The 17,843-nt window shown below is 42.3% G+C and overlaps 1 protein-coding gene across 1 annotated transcript in view; it reads right to left on the bottom strand.

The window, feature by feature from the left end:
• The window catches only part of LOC308304586 (uncharacterized protein), a gene marked incomplete at both ends in the record, with an annotated part of 54,645 nt that extends 37,044 nt beyond the window's left edge, over nucleotides 1-17,601 (bottom strand). Inside the window, 2 exons of the mRNA XM_080749214.1 lie at nucleotides 15,319-15,369; nucleotides 15,919-17,601. Coding sequence (XP_080605340.1) covers nucleotides 15,319-15,369; nucleotides 15,919-17,601 — 1,734 coding nt within the window. The remainder of the gene's footprint in view (nucleotides 1-15,318; nucleotides 15,370-15,918) is intronic.
• Nucleotides 17,602-17,843: the final 242 nt, after the last annotated feature.

Here is a 17,843-nt window from a genome sequence, read left to right as displayed (position 1 = left end):
GATTTGTACACTCACAGTAAACCACACGAACCTTATGTTCCCTATTCTGGGCATATAGGCGAACATTGCGAGACATTTTGCGCTTGTAGATTGGCTAATTTTGCCACAGACATACAGTATTGCGTAGATAGAACACTGTAGATGGAAGAAAGGTGGGGGGTCAAGTGTACACCCCTGGGGGATCCCGGTCAATGAAGTATTATGTGGCTTAAGTCGCTAATTAACACTGAGGAGTTTACTGTGTAGTCAGTGCACTCATATACAGCCAATTCTATAGGTCAACGGAAGGGTCAAACAAATCAATCTGCTTAGTATGCATTCATCGTGGAAGTGGGAGGGAGAGGGAGAGGGAGAGAGAGGAAGAAGGCAAAAAAGAATACAACGCAGTGTCTTATTTGATTCACTGTGCTCAGGGGTGTCACAAGGGGGGGGGGGGGGGGGGGGGGGCTGAGTTACTAGGGCCCAAGGTGGAGGCACCTTAATTATTTTATACTTTAGCTATTAGCTACTTTAGCAGATATACAAGCTCACAGCACGGCACCGAGTGCCGCACTGGGAGCTTGTAGATCTGCTATTTTTTAAAAGGCGTGAAAATGTGTGCAAATTTTTTAAATATATGTGTTATTTAAGCGAACATTTGTAACTCAAATTTTGCTTCTGGGGGGTCCCTGGAACTAAATATTTTGAGATGGAGGTCCGTGGATCATTTTGGGGGTCCTTGACATGAAAGAATTTGAGCACCACTGTGACATAGAAACATAGGGTTTTCCAAAAAAAAATAATTAATTGAAATATTCAAAGACCTAGTGCCGCTCTGTGCCGCTCTTTGAGCTTGTATCTGCTATTTTTCAATAGTTACAGCACAAAATAATGCTTTCCCAGTCTAAATGGGTTAAACCCCCTCCCCCTATGAAGAACATTCATGGGTCGCCCGCAGTATATCCTTGAAACCCAGGGCCCAGAATTTGGTGCAACACCCCTGGGAAGAAGGCGTAAAAAGAATACAACGCAGTAGTTTCATTTGATCCACTGTGCTAAATACTCTGCCGGTGACTTGTGGGAGTCCTTCATCGCTGTTCATCATTTTCCAACTGTTGTAATAATGAGGAGCCAGCTTGGATCATGACTGCTCTGGAAGCGAGAGGGCCCATTCACGGCAGCTGACAGACGGGATTTATTACCTTGTCGGAAACTGGAGCACAAGTTAAAGCACATCAAGGCGAAGTGGAGAGAAGTGGCCATGACACTTGTCTAGCTCTGTAAGGGTGGCGCTGGCTGATGAAATACAATGGCAGTCTTGGATTCGGAACGGTCTCTGTTCAATCTCCTCCCAGGCTTTGTGTTGAAGTGTCCTTGAGCAAGACACTGAACCCCGACCGTTGAAGATGGTGGGGTATTTAGAGAAATATGTGTCACCACTTTTTCTAGGAAAATTCACTGGTGCTTACTGTTAAAAACTACTGAATATTGTATTTGTTTTGACAAGCTTTCATTCAGTGCATGTGACTCTTCATCAGGCACCCACAGTGTGTACGTATATGATTTCCCGCAGTATAACGTAACAAATATTCCAATGTATGTATATCTTCAGAAGTTCTTTATGCAGGAATGTCTGACACACGCACACGCACACGCACACACACACACACACACACACACACACACACACACACACACACACACACACACACACACACGCACATTGTCGCACATTGTTTCCACCCGACAAAATATGTTTGCCAGATGTGGATGCCCAGGTTGAACCATTAACCTGCATATAAAATGCTCATACGCACTTTAACCTTGGTGGGAATGAATGTGCAGACATAGAAGGCAGACATGAGTAGGAAATTCTTTTTTTGCACCGGCGGATTTGTCTGATTCCAGGCTAAAGGCCCATTCCCACTGGGCCAGATAAACAAATACAATATATCTTTCTCCATTCAAGTGGATGGTAAGATACAGATAAAAAATGTCTGTGACAGATATTTTTTTGTATCTGTATCTTACCATCCACTTGAATGGAGAAAGATACTTTTTTATCTGTTTATCTGGCCCAGTGGGAATGGGCCTTAAGACATGAAAGAGAGGGAGGGAGAGAGAGAGAGAGAGAGAGAGAGAGAGAGAGAGAGAGAGAGAGAGAGAGAGACGCACGCACACACGCATGCACGCACACACACACACTCACAGACAGACAGACAGACAGACAGACAGACAGACAGACAGACAGACAGACAGAGAAGAAATGGGTGAGGGGAGAAAGAGAGGGGAGAAAGAGAGAGAGGAGAATGATGGAGAGAGTGGCCTTTATTGCCACTGGTCCGCCTGATAAGCACATGAAGGCCAAATTAACGTCGGCTTGTTTTAGCCTGTTAAGTCGTTGATGGACGCCGGTGCTCCCCGCAATCGCACAAGGACATCTGCTCAGCTCTCTGCTCCTCCCCACAGGACCACTGCTCTCTGTTCATCCAGTGGGAGACTCCCTCCCTATCTCTCTCTGTCCAGAGGCTTCCTTTCACAGCTTGTTGCTGGGATATTTGCACACGGTGCCCTCCACCTGGACCTTAACTCATTTGCTAGTATTTTAAACATAGGCTGAACTGTTTTCCTGCCAAATTGTCCTTACCTGTTAACGTGGGCACATGCACGCATCGTGCACGATCTGTGCGCGACTCATCTAGTAGACGTGTAGACTCGATGACAGCTTTCGAAAAAAAAAAAAAAAAAAGAACATTGAAATAGACATATCCGTTGCCAGGCTGTATCCCTGCTTATCCGCCAGTGTTTACATGAAAAAACATTGGAAACAGCCAGCTGTGCGCTATGGTAACACGTGGGCACGTTCGCGCACATAGCAGACGATATGTGCGCAGATCATATGCCAGGCAGGTAGAGGAATCAAACAGCTACCAAATAAAAAAAACTGTGTGAAAAAAGACCATTCTATGACCGTGCAGCTCCTTCCTTTGTTTACAATGGAAAACCTATGGGACCGGAGCTACGATTGGACCTCAGACCGGATATGGAAACCTAGATCCGGTCCAAACCGGAAATACGACCAGATACAGTTAGGAGGCGGGCCTAAAGAGCCAGAATCGGCTATAATCAGCGACCATACTTTTAATCGTTTTATAATGATTAAAGCTAATAACATTTCCGGGATCGACGGGCATCGCAGAGTGGTACAGCAGGAAATCTCCGTTTTTTTCGACGGGGATAGCAGGAAATTAGTTTTTAAAGGAGAATTTCGGGCCAAAACGGCTATCTTTCAAAGTATTTATTTGGTGCCAAAAAAACTTGGTCAAGTTGTCCCGTTATGAAAGAAACCTTCAAACAGGAAAAATTGGAGAGGCCTATATTGTTAATCTGTTTATTTTTCTCACTTCAAAGTCCACATTCTCTCTGCACATCAGTCGCCGAGACTGTGAGGAACACATCCAAGCTATTATATCTCGCGACCGCCATTGTCGTTATTAAAACGCTGAACTTTGAACTCCCGTTGAAATCCCGCCGCGCGCTACTTCTGTCCTCCAATGCTGGATGGGACCCAGACAGGGGCGTCAATTGGGTATGGCAGGGGTATGCAGCTGCCATACCCTGGGTCCAAGGGGGAAAATAAAAGTTACTTTTAAATATAAATCCATGAATGTCTCTTTGTCTATCTGTTCTGGTTATTATGCTGTTAAATTACAGTAAAATAACTACAAATGCAAAATTTGACAAAATGGTCACTTTAACAAGGTATTATAATTATATTCTCCACACTTTGACAAAATGGTATATTCCCAGGTTCCACAGGTCAACTGCACAGGTGCAATTAATTATTGTTAATTGTGGCACATGACAAGTTTAGTTGCAGCTTGAACAACCATTCCAGGCTGCCATATCCAGCCCAGAAACGGGGGGAAAAAATTGAATGTATAAATGAATGTATCATGCCTGTTGCTAAGGTATGGCAACGCGTATGGCAGCGCGCCTCGCGCGCGTGCAAGACACCAGTCATGTTGCCATACCTTGACTTTTTCTGAACTGACACCACTGGACCCAGAAGTCACAACAATGGCAGTCGCCTGGAGATGTAATAGCTTGGATGTGTTACTGACTACTACTAACTAATGTGTAGCGAGAAAATGGACTTTGAAGCTAGAGAAATAACCAAATTAACAATATACCCAATCTTTCCCGTTTGAAGCCCTGTTTGGGTAGGACGGCTCGACCAAAAATGGAATATATTGCATCTTTTCAAAACGGGAAAACTGGACCATGTTTTTTGGCACCACATAAATACTTTGAAAGGTAAGATAGCCGTTTGGCCCAAAACTCTCCTTTAAGCCTGATTTGTACTTCTGCTATTTTGTCGCCCGATACCGTCGCATGACATTATACACCATTGTATGATGGTGTCACATGCTGAAAGATACACTAGCTGATTTGCAAGCCCACACCGCCACACATTGGACTTGTAGATCAGCTACTTTCGTCACGCGTCACCAAAGTCAGACTTTAGCTTGGCATTCCACCTTTTAATTGTTTCACCCAAGGCTGCCCAGCCCGATCACCTGTTTGCAAAATGTGTGTGTGCGTGTGTGTGTGTGTGTGTGTGTGTGTGTGTGTGTGTGTGTGTGTGTGTGTGTGTGTGTGTGTGTGTGAGTGCGTGCGTGCGTGCGTGCGTGCGTGCGAGTGAGTGAGTGGGTGAATGAGTGATCAATAACCTATTACATTGGCAGTGGAGTTTGGTTCCTCTCCTCGGGTATTTTGTATTTTGTCACCTTGTGCACTTGTGTTAAATTGGCACAGGCTCGGTCCTGCTTCATCTTCTTATTTATTTCTCTGTGAGAGCGTTGTCTAGAAATGAACAACCTGACCCTCAAAGTTAACTTTACACACACGCGTGCGCACGCACGCACGCACGCACGCACGCACGCACGCACGCACGCACGCACGCACGCACGCACGCACGCACGCACGCACGCACACACACACACACACACACACACACACACACACACACACACACACACACACACACACACACACACACACACACACACACACACACACACACACACACACACACACACACACACACACACACACACAAGGTTATCTGTATGCATGAGAGATGCATACTGAAAGCGATGGGGTTTTACAACTCCCAACATGACTCAACACTGCCGGCATGTCGGAGGCATTTCCAGCAGACAAGGCTAGCCTAGTAAACTAAGCTTCTTTAGTTTACATGGAACTACTGTAGCGGAGAGATTCCATGTTATATGCACTCTGTATTGAAAGGACACACTGGCTCTGACTGTGATTTACTGGCTGCTATGGCACTGGGGTTATATGCACTTTGCCTGCCACTATCCACAGTTACTTACTTACTAGGCAGTGTTGTTTTTGACAGCACATTTTGATTTAGTTTTAGTCATAGTCCTTTGAATAAAATCTCATTTTGTTTTAGTCATAATTTAGTCTCATGAAAAGTTTTAGTTTTAGTCATATTTTAGTCGACTAAATAATCATGAGATTTTAGTTGACTAAATCTACAGTTGATTTAGTCAACTAAAATCTATTTTGGCAGGCCTTGATGGCATCGTAATGACTGATTTCACACTTGGTTGCATGCTGAAAATAGCCGATCTACAAGCTCACAACGCGTCTGCTATTTTCAGCAAGCAACACCTGAGAGCAACCAAACATAAAATGACTTTCTCCTCCACTAGTCCCTCCCTAACGTTTTAGTCTAGTTTTATTTTGTTGACGAAATTGTCAATATATTTAGTCTTAGTTTTAGTCATCACAGCTTAGTTTTTATTTCGTTTTCGTCAGTGAAAAAAACACAGTCGACACACATTTTTCGTCATAGTTTTAGTCGACAAAATCAACACTGTTACTAGGACTTGGACCCCCACCTGAAAATATATTGTGCCAGGGAGTCAGGACCCCCAGAAGAGAAGATTTGTGTTAAAATGATTGCGATACTCATCAGCACGCGTGTCATAAATCAGTGGTTCTCAACCTGTGGGTCGGGACCCCCAGGGGGATCCCCAAATTATTTTGGGGGGGTCCCCAGATGATTAACTTAATGTGCAACATTGTTTTCTCTCTCAACAGTAAACAAACCAACATACCGTTTAAGTGTATAGAGGGTGTCTGTCTGCACATTTCTAAAGTGACAATTTAAGGACTTTTTAACCCTACCAGTGCCAGCCCCTAGATGGTGCCAAAGAATGCCAGGCTTTCTCCCATAGGCGAGCGCATTAGCATCCGGGGACTCACGTTGCAGTGACGCGCGTGCTCACGTTCGTGCACGTCATGGAAAGGTCCCGGATGATAATGCTAACAGAATAGCTATTCCCATTTTGTCATTTTAAAGATCATTTTTCGGCGATTTTTGGCCACATCCCTAAAAACACAATCCAGAGATATGGGCCTCCAAAGATGTGGTTTTTCATTGGATTCGGCGGCGATTCGCGGCTACGTTCACGGCTCACGGCCGGCATGGCTTCCCCAGGATTTGGACCATTGGATTTTAAATTTAGGCTCAGGCTTCAGAAGGCCTCGGATCATTTTATTCATTTCATTAAAAATCCCGAACATGTTCGGGATAGGCACACTGGACTACGTTCCGGAAGCGGCGCTGAACATTCGGTGAACATTGGGGGTCTCAAAAATGTATTTTAAACCATTTTTAATGGAATATATCGTCGGACCATGTAAAATGGCTAGCTGGCTAGCGTAGGACGAGCCAGGACCACCCACGACTCTACAAGCAGCTCAGGGTAAGTCAATTAATAAAAAAAAAAATGTTTTGGATTGAACATATCCCGAACATGTTCGGGATAGGCACAGAATGAGTTAATAGGCCTACCTCTTTCAATACCAAATTAAACATTAAACACACAATATTAGAAGCAGAAATTGTGAAAATAGCCAATCATACTCACAACGCTTCGCAACGCGAGGCATTGTGAGCATGTAGATTGGCTATTTTCACAATAGAATTATACAAAATGTAATGTCTCAACTCTTAGTGCTCGTCAGGGTGGGGGGGTCCCCAGTTAAAATATGATTATTTTGGGGGGAGAACAGTGGATTTGGTAACCATTCATATTTCAGTTCCGTTATTGACAAGCTTGTGAAATAGTAGGAAAAGGTCAGCGCCTCTTCTGTTCAAGGAAACTTGCCAAATTTGAGATTGACAAGAAATTGATGATTTTGTTCTACAGAGTATGTTATTGCCTTTGCTGTCATTTGTTGGTATGGTAACCTTGGCGTTAGACAGAAAAATGGCCTTAATGGGCCGTGAGGGGGGCGGGGGGATGGTGGGGGCACAATTCTGCTGTCTGAATCATATTATGACAAGCAGGTGCTTAAGAAAGCGACATCCATTAGAAAGGCTCTCATCCCCTGAATCCTGAATACAGGCTCTTGCCTTCCGGTTGGTTAAAGCAAGTGGTTCTCAACCTGTGGATCGGGGTCCAGGGGTGTCCCCAAATTATTTTGGGGGGGTCCCCAGATGATTAACTTATTGTGAAACATTGTTTTCTCACTCAACAGTAAACAAACCAACATAAAGTTTAAGTGTATAGAGGATATCTGCACATTTCTAAAGTGGCAATTTAAGGACCTTTTAATACCTCTAAAATGACAAATTAAACATTGGCCACATTTTCAAATATTAGAGGCGGAAATTGTGAAAATAGCCGATCTACATGCTCACAACGCCTCGCGTTGTGAGGCATTGTGAGCATGTAGATCAATAGAACCATATTATACAAAATGTCATGCCTCAACTCTTGGTGCTCGTCAGGGTGAGGGGTCCCCAGTTCAAATATGATTATTTTGGGGGTCAACCTGAAAAGGTTGAGAACCACTGGTTTAAAGGCCCCTGCAAATAGAAACAACAGGTACAAATTCTCATTCATACCTATCCTTCCATCAATGTTTAATTTCTTTTATGTTTATGTTTATTCAGCTTTCAGCATGATAACAGATGTTTATAAAGTATTGGGTGATTTCTTGTACAGGTATCTCTCAGTTATGCATGCTGGAGTGTCTCCATTCCTTGTTTGGCGAGCAGAGATCTTCCTGTAGAAAGGTCAAGACACAGATGATGGAGGCAGGAGGAGGTATATAGCTGTTGTGGGGACAGTTGACAGGATGGTAACGATGAGCTGATGTTCTTTTTTTCTGATGAACACTTGTTATTAGTATCTGGATTGTTTTATGTCTATGTATCAGGGGTCTTCAACGTTTTCAGGCCAAGGACCCCTTAGTTGAGAGAGAGAGATGAAGCAGGGACCCCCACAACCTTTTCTTAGATTCCATATTGTTTCATCGTTTGACAGCACAATCGTCAGTGTATTTTGAATTCATGTCAATTTTCAGATATTTAACAACTTGAACCATCAATACTTATAAAACTTGACCTTTCACTCTGTACTTAGTCTGCTCTTTTTCCCCCTCTACACCAAAGCTCCTTGCCGAATTGTAGATCGGCTATTTTTGGCTAAACTTCTCAGAATATGGATGCTATAGGGTTCAAGTGGTTAATATAGAAAAGAAGAAAAAAAGTTTCTATCACACAAAGATTTGGAGGACCCCCTGTAGTAACTCTGAGGACCCCCTGTTTATGTTTATGTATGTTTTACTTTTTGAGTTCGTAGAAGCACACATTTCCCTGTTTGGGACATAATAATAAACGTACTTGACCTTGATCTGAGTGTCTGTTTTGGGTCTTAGGCTCCCTTATAGAGCATGGGTCTTCAACAGGGGATTAGTCTGGCCATGCCAGGCTAATCCGGGACCCCTAAGGGTTCCTCACAGTAACAACATGGCATGTGTGGGGAGATGTTCTCCCCAGAACATTTAAACGTCTGAAAATACGTAGGGATGTTCGATATGGAAAAAATATAATATCACCAGTAAGACGTCCTTTAGGCGCTTTGGAATGGGGTCAACTTTCCCTCTGCGTCCTAAAATAAATATTGGCACTTTGGCTACAGTGTGTGTGGCCGCTACTTTGTCTTTTGAAGACTATTAAAATGGGATCAACTTTGACCAAAAAAATGCACAGACCTGGAGGGTTAAAGTTGGCCAAAATGTGTCCGTATTTTCCCAAATATGGAGATGACTCACGTCTGACATCATAGATGTTTGATGTCATAGACCACATGAGACTGACCAAATATGGATGAGCCGGGATGAGATGTCACACACTGTGACGCACATGGACTTAACTCATTGAGTGCCAGCGCCCTCTAGGGGCCATAGAATGCCAGCGCATCTCTCATAGGCGAGCGATTTAGCTTCCAGGACCTCACCTTCCAGGACCTCACGTGCTCACGTTCATGCACGTCATGGAAATGTCCCGGATGATAATGCTAACAGAATGGCTATTCCCATTTTGTCATCTAAAAGATCATTTTTGGGCGATTTCGCCGTAAATAAACCTCGCGCCGCTTCCCTAAAGACACAATCCAGAGATATAAGCCTTCAAAGATGTGGTCTTTCATTGGATTAGGCGGAGATTGGCGATTTCGTTCGCAAATAACGTCCGGCCGGGACGTTGCTAGCTTTCGGCTAGTAGCTAGAAAAATCAGGCCAGGCTTCAGAAGGCCTCTTATCATTTTATTCCATTTCATTAAATATCCCGGACTAGTTCGGGATAGGCACCCTGGAATACGTTGCGCCGCCTACAATGAACATTGGGTGAACATTGGGGGGGGGGTCTAAACTTTATTTTAAACCATTTTCAATGGAATAAATCGTCGGAGCATCTAGCGTCTCTCGTTGGTGAGCGCTGGGCGAGCCGGGACCACCCACGTTGCTCCAAGCAGCTCGGGGTAAGTAAAATAGCAAATAAAAAATTGTTTTTGATCCCGAATATCCCGAACTAGTTCGGGATAGGCACTGCATGAGTTAATATTGATGACACCAGGGATCTCCATATAAGGGCATAAAAGGGACAAGTACAGAATTAATTTGCAACATCATGAGCTGGGATGAGGTGTCATTGTGATGTCAGAAGAGTGACGGACAGACAGACAGACAGACAGACAGACAGACAGACAGACAGACAGACATGAGCTGGAGGTTTTCATACTAAGTAGTGACCTATGGTCGTAACAATATTTTCCAAGCTGTGTCACGATTCTTTTTCATGTTGGTTTTCATGGTTATTTTTCAAGTTGCTTAACAGTTCAACCACCTACAAGGTATTTAGACCAAAATGCTGGTTTTAATGAATTCTGCAATGATCTCTGTATTAACAATTCAACAGGAATTTTTAGATGGTTCCTTCGTATCACAATATATGATATCTCGGAATAGGCATATACTCATACAGTGCCAGGCGACTTTTAGGGCGACTTTCTCACTATGGGCTTCCCTGCCAAGCGACTTTGGGCGACTTTTACTTAGAAAAAAAAAAGATTTTTTTTTTTTTTTTTTTTTTTTTGGACCCAATTAAATCTAGTAAACATGATTTCAATCGCGATTTTGCATGTTCCACCCCCCATACAACCCCATCTTTCAAACATGGCAGCCATTTTTGTTTACATCTGAAGAAAACATTATGGCTGATAAATCATGAATGCCTGAACGGATTTCCAATCTTTTTTTTTTGTTTGAAAGCTGTGAACAGCCTGCACAAACATGGTGCATGATCTGTGCATGGGCGTGCATGATCTGTGCACTATAAATTACATGGGAGTCTATGGAGGCTTCTGGCACTAGTGCCACTCGAGGGGCATTTTAAATTGGCAGTAAGTGAGTTAATCACCATATCACCCCTACATGAACATTATTCCAACACAATGTTTGAAACAAACACAACCACCTGATAGTGCTGTCAAAATGAAGTGAAGCCATCAAAGGTGCTACATCACCATGGTCACTTAAAAGAAAAACCTGTGGAATATAAAAAAAAAAGTCTCAAATCTCTCAACAATCAACACACAGTCACCGATGAGACAATCAGCAAAATATGCTGAGCTGGCTTTAATTGAAAGCCACATCGATAAAGGCTTCAAAATAAGTTTAATATCGTCACGGGCAGAAAGCTCGTATCTCCAAGTTTAAAATTTGTAAATTTTTTCGCAAAGTAAAGCACTGCTTCATCACACAAGGCCGTCGCACAAAAGTAGTGAAAACAGCCGATCTACAAGCACACAACGCCTCGCACACTAGTTGAAATCATTTTAAAAATTATAAATACAAAACAAACGGCTTTGGACACACAAGGTTTCCACCTGACAACGACGACATGCAGCACATACACTCTGAGAAATGATTCTGCGGCCGAGTATATGGCACTATTAGAAAAAGTTATATTTACTCAATAAAATCACTGAATATCATGTATGTGATTGTTTGAGTAGGTCACACCAAACAAAATGAGTAAAAATCCAACTGTTCGTTTTGAGTTAGATGTACATATATTATTTGAGTTAATTTCGTGAGAATAAATTAGTATTTGACCAACTGATTTTATTCATGAATTATACTCAATTTGTTTTGGTAATTTTCCTTCATAATATTTGAGTATGGAGTACTTATATGGATCAATTTAAAAAGACCCTTAATTATTATTCATTCCAACTAAATAATCTTTCATCTCTCACAACAACCTAAACAATTGAGTAGATATGACTAAGATTCAAAATTGTACACAAGGGTTCATGGGAAAAAAGGGTTCATGGGAAAATTCTACTGGAACATTCTGTCAACAAACAGCAGCAGCAGCAGCAGCACACATCTTTTTCAACAAGAGACCTGGAGAGTGTTTGCAAATATTGGTAAGTAGATTTACTGTATCTTTGTGCATATAGGCTACACAAATGTATTGGGTATAACTTGTGTTCTTTACAAAGGTTTGCAGCTAGTTAAGGTCACAGTGAGGGTAATGTGCAAGCCCTCTAGTCATGACTTTTTGCATTTATTACAAGCTATGCACAGCTGCATACAATGGTGTGTACAATGAAGATAAAATGCACAGGTAGGCCTACATATTATCTACATGTATCTATTATGGTGTTCAATGAGGATTACATTGTGTAAAAAACTTGGAAAAAGTATGAAGTAAATAAGCAACATGATTATACAGTATTCCTTGATTTTGGTTTGGCCAAGTAATTATTGGAATCATAAATTGACTAAGCCTCACATGGTGTCAGTTATTTGAATTATTATCTTTTTTTTTTCTTCAGAAATGCTCAAATGACCAATTTACAAGCTCAAGCTTGTGAGCTGTAGATCAGCTATATCCACTATGTTTGAATATTTTGAAGTATACAATTATTATTATTAACTATATCCCTGTAAAATTGGGTTGCAGATATTAAGCATTAGATGACATTATGTTGTCAGTCAGCAGACATCAAGGAGAGTTGGCCTGCCTTGTTAGATGTTTACAGAAATGGTTACAGAAATTAGACCTGAATGTGACAGACATCTTGTCATTGTAGTTAACCACTTGTATACCCTAGCATCCCTATCCTGGGGGAAAATACCAGATCTATAATCTCACGTCTTCTTTTTTACTCTCTTCCCCTCATCTCTGTCTTCCAGGTTAGTGCAAAGTTCAGGATGATCACCACACTGAATCTCGAGCCAAAATGTATGGCAATGTTGGACTTCTATACCCCCAAACTACTGTCCATGTACCAGTCCAAGAAGGGCAGTTTGGGCACAAATGAGTATTCTACTTCAGGTATGAAACTTTCATTTACTCTAACTGCTTTAATTATATTTCACCTGGCTAATGACAATAATTACTACATTAATTTATGCTAAACTCATCTTTATCCCCTGCAACTCTCTCTCCTGATTATTCATTTCTAAATGTATGTCTTAATAGCTACTAAGGACAGTCTCCCAGCTTCCGTTGCTAAAACTGGGTTGTGGAAACAATTGTATTGCCAAAGTTTATGTTAGTTTATGAAAGTGCAGTCATACTTTTTCTTTATTGTTCAAATAATTATGTTTCTATTCTGCAGAGAGCAATCCCCAATCAACGAACACGAGAGGTCATCATCCGATATCTCGTCGACCATCTGGAAGAAGATAGTGTCAAGATCAAGGACTTTCAAGTTAGTAAAATAAATGTTTTGACGTTTTAATGTCATCGTGGATGAGACCATCACATGCAAAGGAACAGCATAGTGATGTCCAGAGAAGGTTGTGACATTGACTGAATGGCTGTTGCATCCGTTGCATGTCTGGTCCAACTGATTCAAGATTATGCCCAGGGCTGCATGTGTGGAGACAGCTAGGATTGCTCAATGTGTGTCTGTGTGTCTTGTAACATTTAGCCTGAAAGTGAGCTCTAAACAATTATCTTCACAATGTGTGCAGGAAGGAAGCTGCTGGTGCACCTGTCAGAGTAGAAGAGAAGTTGACAGAGGAGGTGATGATGAAGATGAAGATCTACCTGCTGCAGAACCAAGAGGACTCAATGAATGAACCTACTGATGTAGGTATTGTGATTAAGGGCATCACTGCCCTCAACAATCTTGGGGAACTGCTGCTATCTGTTGGGACTGTTCTGTTCTATTTCAGCCAAAGTTCAGAGACTGAAAAAATGTCTGCTTGCCGACTACTGTTCAGCAAGATGCTCTCAGAACGTGGATATAACCTACTGAAAGTGGATTTATTGTCAAAACAGCATTTTTGCAATGGTATTTGTTGCTGATAGTAATTAGTTAATGTAAAGTGTTTGTTTCTGGTGCATTCGAGTCATAATGCAAACAGGTCAGTTTAGCATATCTACACGTGTGCATAGTCAATATGTTTAAATGTTGAGCTACTGTAAATGCTTATTTATTATTTCATATTCCAAGTTGTGATTTCCTTTCATGCCAAATGGCCTCTGACTGTCTTCTTTAATGTATTTTGTGGTTATGACTTACTGTTTATTTGATGGGCTCATTGTTCTTATGGTGCATAATGTTTGACAGACTGCTTACTTACAGTATGCACAGTTCAATTAGAGGTACTTATATACAGTATTGTGAACACACACTTCTCTTTAGTAAACAGAACATTTTAAAAGTGTCAGGGATACCCCTTTCCTGATCATTATCTTTAAACATATTGTTTTTTCAGGCATTGTTGCATGTCATTTACATACTAAAGTATGTTGAATGTTCATACTTGATGTGGTGTTACACTGGTCAAAATTAGTTGATTAAAAACATAATTATCTGCATAATTATTTCATGTGTATTCATTTGACATCATGTACTCCTGGAGTAAAAGGTAAAGTAAATGAAAGGGGTAAAATGGTACTATATGAATTAAATCAATAAAAGTAAATGAATAGAGTAAATGTGACATATTTGTTTTGTTAAATCATACTCTAATATTCAATTAGATCTACTTAATATTTCAATTTATTTACTTGTAGTATTTTGTGGCATTGACTGAATAATTTAATTATATCTACTCAATTTCTTTAGGTCAGTGTACTCAATTTTAGTTGTTAATAAGTACGTAAAAGTTTTGGTTACTTTTACTCAAATTAATTGAGTTTCATTTACCTGATTTCATATCAGTAATATTTACTCAATATTTTTGAGTGTAAAAATGTTTCACCAATAAAATTGAGTAGAGCCTAGTTTTTGTTCTAAGACCTGCCAGATCCCATGGGCCAGTCTTTTTGGATAATGAATTCTGCCCGCCCATTTTCAAGCTTTTTGGTCTACATTCAGCGATTCCACTCAGATCTGCTCCGGCTCTGGTCATTTCGCATTTGGGTTCAACTCCCCTGACTCACACTCACTCACAGCGGCTTGCAACCAGACTTTGTTGATTTGATTCAAAGTGGGCATGTCAGACTCAGCAGGCATAGATGATTGCTTTTAGCCAAATTTCAGCAGGAGCTTAAAAAAAACACACACACAAAATGGTGCTTCTGGCCTGTATAACGAACACAAAACGAATAGAAGTTGTTGTGCTGTTCCTACTAAAGTGTTCTCTAACTTCAGCTCAACAGCGACCTAAACTCCAATTTCCCATAGAAAGAACGACAGAATCGTGAAGTAAGATGTGTCCTTTTACTTGGCATTCTTCATCAATTGTACAGGTCATGGAGTAAAAACTGAAAATAAACAATACACAAAATACAACATCAGATGTTGTCCGGTTCGCTTTACAGTATCTTGTAAATACAATCCTTTTTAATACAATCATTTTAATACCAAATAACCATGAATTACCTTTTTAACATTAACTTATTCTCTTAATTATGCATACATGAATTATAAATGAAACATGAAATTATAGTGTCCACACTCCACATGAATTATAACTCACGGCATTGCCTCCTGGTGAGGGTATGTAGAAGGTAAGATGGAAAGCATCAAACTGGACACAGAGGAGAAGAGATGCACTCTCTGTGCTGCTTCTGACAAGAATGCTGTTTGTGAGCCTACACAGCTGATTCCTGACTAGTGCAATCAACAAACTCACACACCTGCCTTTGCTAGTCACAGTGACCTCCACTCAATTAAGAGGGCCTTTCATCTATATGGGTACTTCTGTCTTTCAAAATAAAGCCACTTTAAGCAACATAACAGCATGCATTACAAATCACATTATAGGACAAGACACTCCCCGCCTGACCTTTATGAGGTCACCATCTTATTTTTTTTGTTACAATGCGGGTTCTGAACATGAACATGAACTAGGACTAGTCTACAAAAAGTCTTTTCACAACCTTGGTCCGTAGTCTTCATTTCCACATTGCACTACTTTTCCCTTTTCCCAGGGAAGGTAGCGATGATTGCTGCCATCGGCGTGTTGTTCTGAACAGCTTGATTGTCCTTTGGCAGGACAAGGTCTCCTCGTTGAAGGTTTCTTTTGGACTCTGTCCACCTTTGACTGCATTGCGGTGTTGGTAGGTATTCCCGTTACCACAGGTTGATGGCTAGGTCTTGAACTTGCTTCCACTGTTTTCATGTAGACATCCTTCTCTGAGAAGTCTCCTTGAGGGGGTGAGACTGCAGCCTTCTTGCTCGACCTGAGGGGACTGTCCTGTGACTCCCCGCCATGGCAGGTTTTCTCTTTAACGTGCATGACACTTGTGCGTGGTTGGAGGATTAATGGGCAACCTGTTTCTTGCACATCAGTCTTGAATGCTGTGACTGTTGGCTTGTCAGTTTTGTCCAAACATACGTCTCCTACCAGCACCCAGCCCAAGTCAAGGCGTTGGGCGAAGGGGGTACCGTATGGCCTGAATAAATCATACGGCCCGGTGACCTGTTGCCTCACTTGGTGTAGCAGTGTGATATCTCTGCCAAACAACAGTAGGATCTCTGCTTGCGGGTCGAGCTCTGGGATGTATTCTGCTATTTTCCTTAAGTGTGGGTGGTGCAGGGCTGCACTTGGTGTCGGGATCTCAGACCTGTTGTTGACAATGTCATTGCATTCGAGAAGTGGTGGTAGCGGAATGCCGAGGCTGCCATCCATCGACTCGATCCGAAACCCTTCAGCTTTCCTGCCTGATTTCTGAACCACTCCGGAACACGTTTTCAGGTTGTATGAAGATGGTTCAGCCTTTATGTTAAACCGATCAAAGAAAGCAGATCTTGCTAACGAGCGGTTGCTCTGGTCGTCTAATATCACGTAAGCGTTGATAGCTTCGTCCCTTGAGCCTTCTGGATATAGCTTTGCTAAGCAGATCTTAGAGCACGATCGACCTACTTGGCCCAGATCGCATACCTCTGTACAGCTGGAGCTGACGACGTCCTCGCTGGCGTGGTCTTCTTCCTCCTCCCCGCCATTCTCTGCTGAGGGTGAAGAGGCCCTGGGTGTTTGTGATGCAGGCTCAGGATGCATGGCTGTTTCATGAAAGCTGCTGTGGCACTCCTCACACTTTACTGCATTTTTGCAGTCCTTTGCCAGGTGAGAGGTCGAGCATACACATTTGAAACATATTCCTTTCTCCTTGAGAAAGGCCTTCCTGTCCGAGAGTGGTTTGTTTCTGAATGTCCTGCACTTCCTCAGCGGGTGAGGAAGGTTGTGAATTGGGCATGTTTTACGTGGATCGTTGTCGCTTTTCACAAGGTTGTCTGCATCAGGTTCTGCTGGGGAGACATCCGTCTTGTGAACCGTGATTGGATAGCTGGAGCCTTGACCTTTGAAGGTAGGTCTGTCTGTTTTTAGAGTTGCAGTACTGCTGCTTGAAAGAAGAAAGCTTGGGTCGTTACGGTTTCGCGCTTCGTTGGAGACAAACCGAACAAAGTACTCGAATGGTGGGTAACAGCCGCCATTGTCCATCTTCCATTTGTGGCCGGTGGACATCCATTTTTCTTGGAGCCCGTAAGGTAGCTTCTCGACAATGGGGTTAATGACCCGTGGAGTGTCCAAATAAGACAGCCCCCTGAGGTAGCCGTCCTCCTTTGCACCCTGGAGCTCCATGAGCAGATCTCCAAGGTCCTGTAGCTTTTTGTGGTCTTTTGCCACCACTCGTGGGAAGTCATCCAGACGCTTGAATAAAGCGTTTTCTAATATTTCGGGAGCTGCATACGTTTCACGGAGTCTTTCCCATGCCTTCTGAAGAGCTGCTGCTGGATTATTTACATGCACGGAGCGCATGCGCTTGACATGTTCGCTGGATTCCTTGCCAAGCCACCTTGTCATTAAATCCAATTCCTCTGTTGCTGTGAGGCCTAACCCTCTGGTAGCGGTTGTGAAGGATGAGTACCAAGCACGGTAGTTTTCAGGTTTGTCATCGAACTGATATAGGCTGGAGCTCACCAAGTCTCGCCGAGCCAGCAGGGTTACAAGTAAATCAGTAGTAGGCGCATTGGCGCTAGTTGCTGGTGTACTTTGGGGGG

This window comes from Nannobrachium achirus, assembly GCF_963921795.1.
Source record: "Nannobrachium achirus genome assembly, chromosome: 19".
Lineage (NCBI taxonomy): Eukaryota > Metazoa > Chordata > Actinopteri > Myctophiformes > Myctophidae > Nannobrachium > Nannobrachium achirus.
Note: the sequence above shows the minus strand (reverse complement) of the source record. Positions and strands in the feature narration are given on the sequence as shown.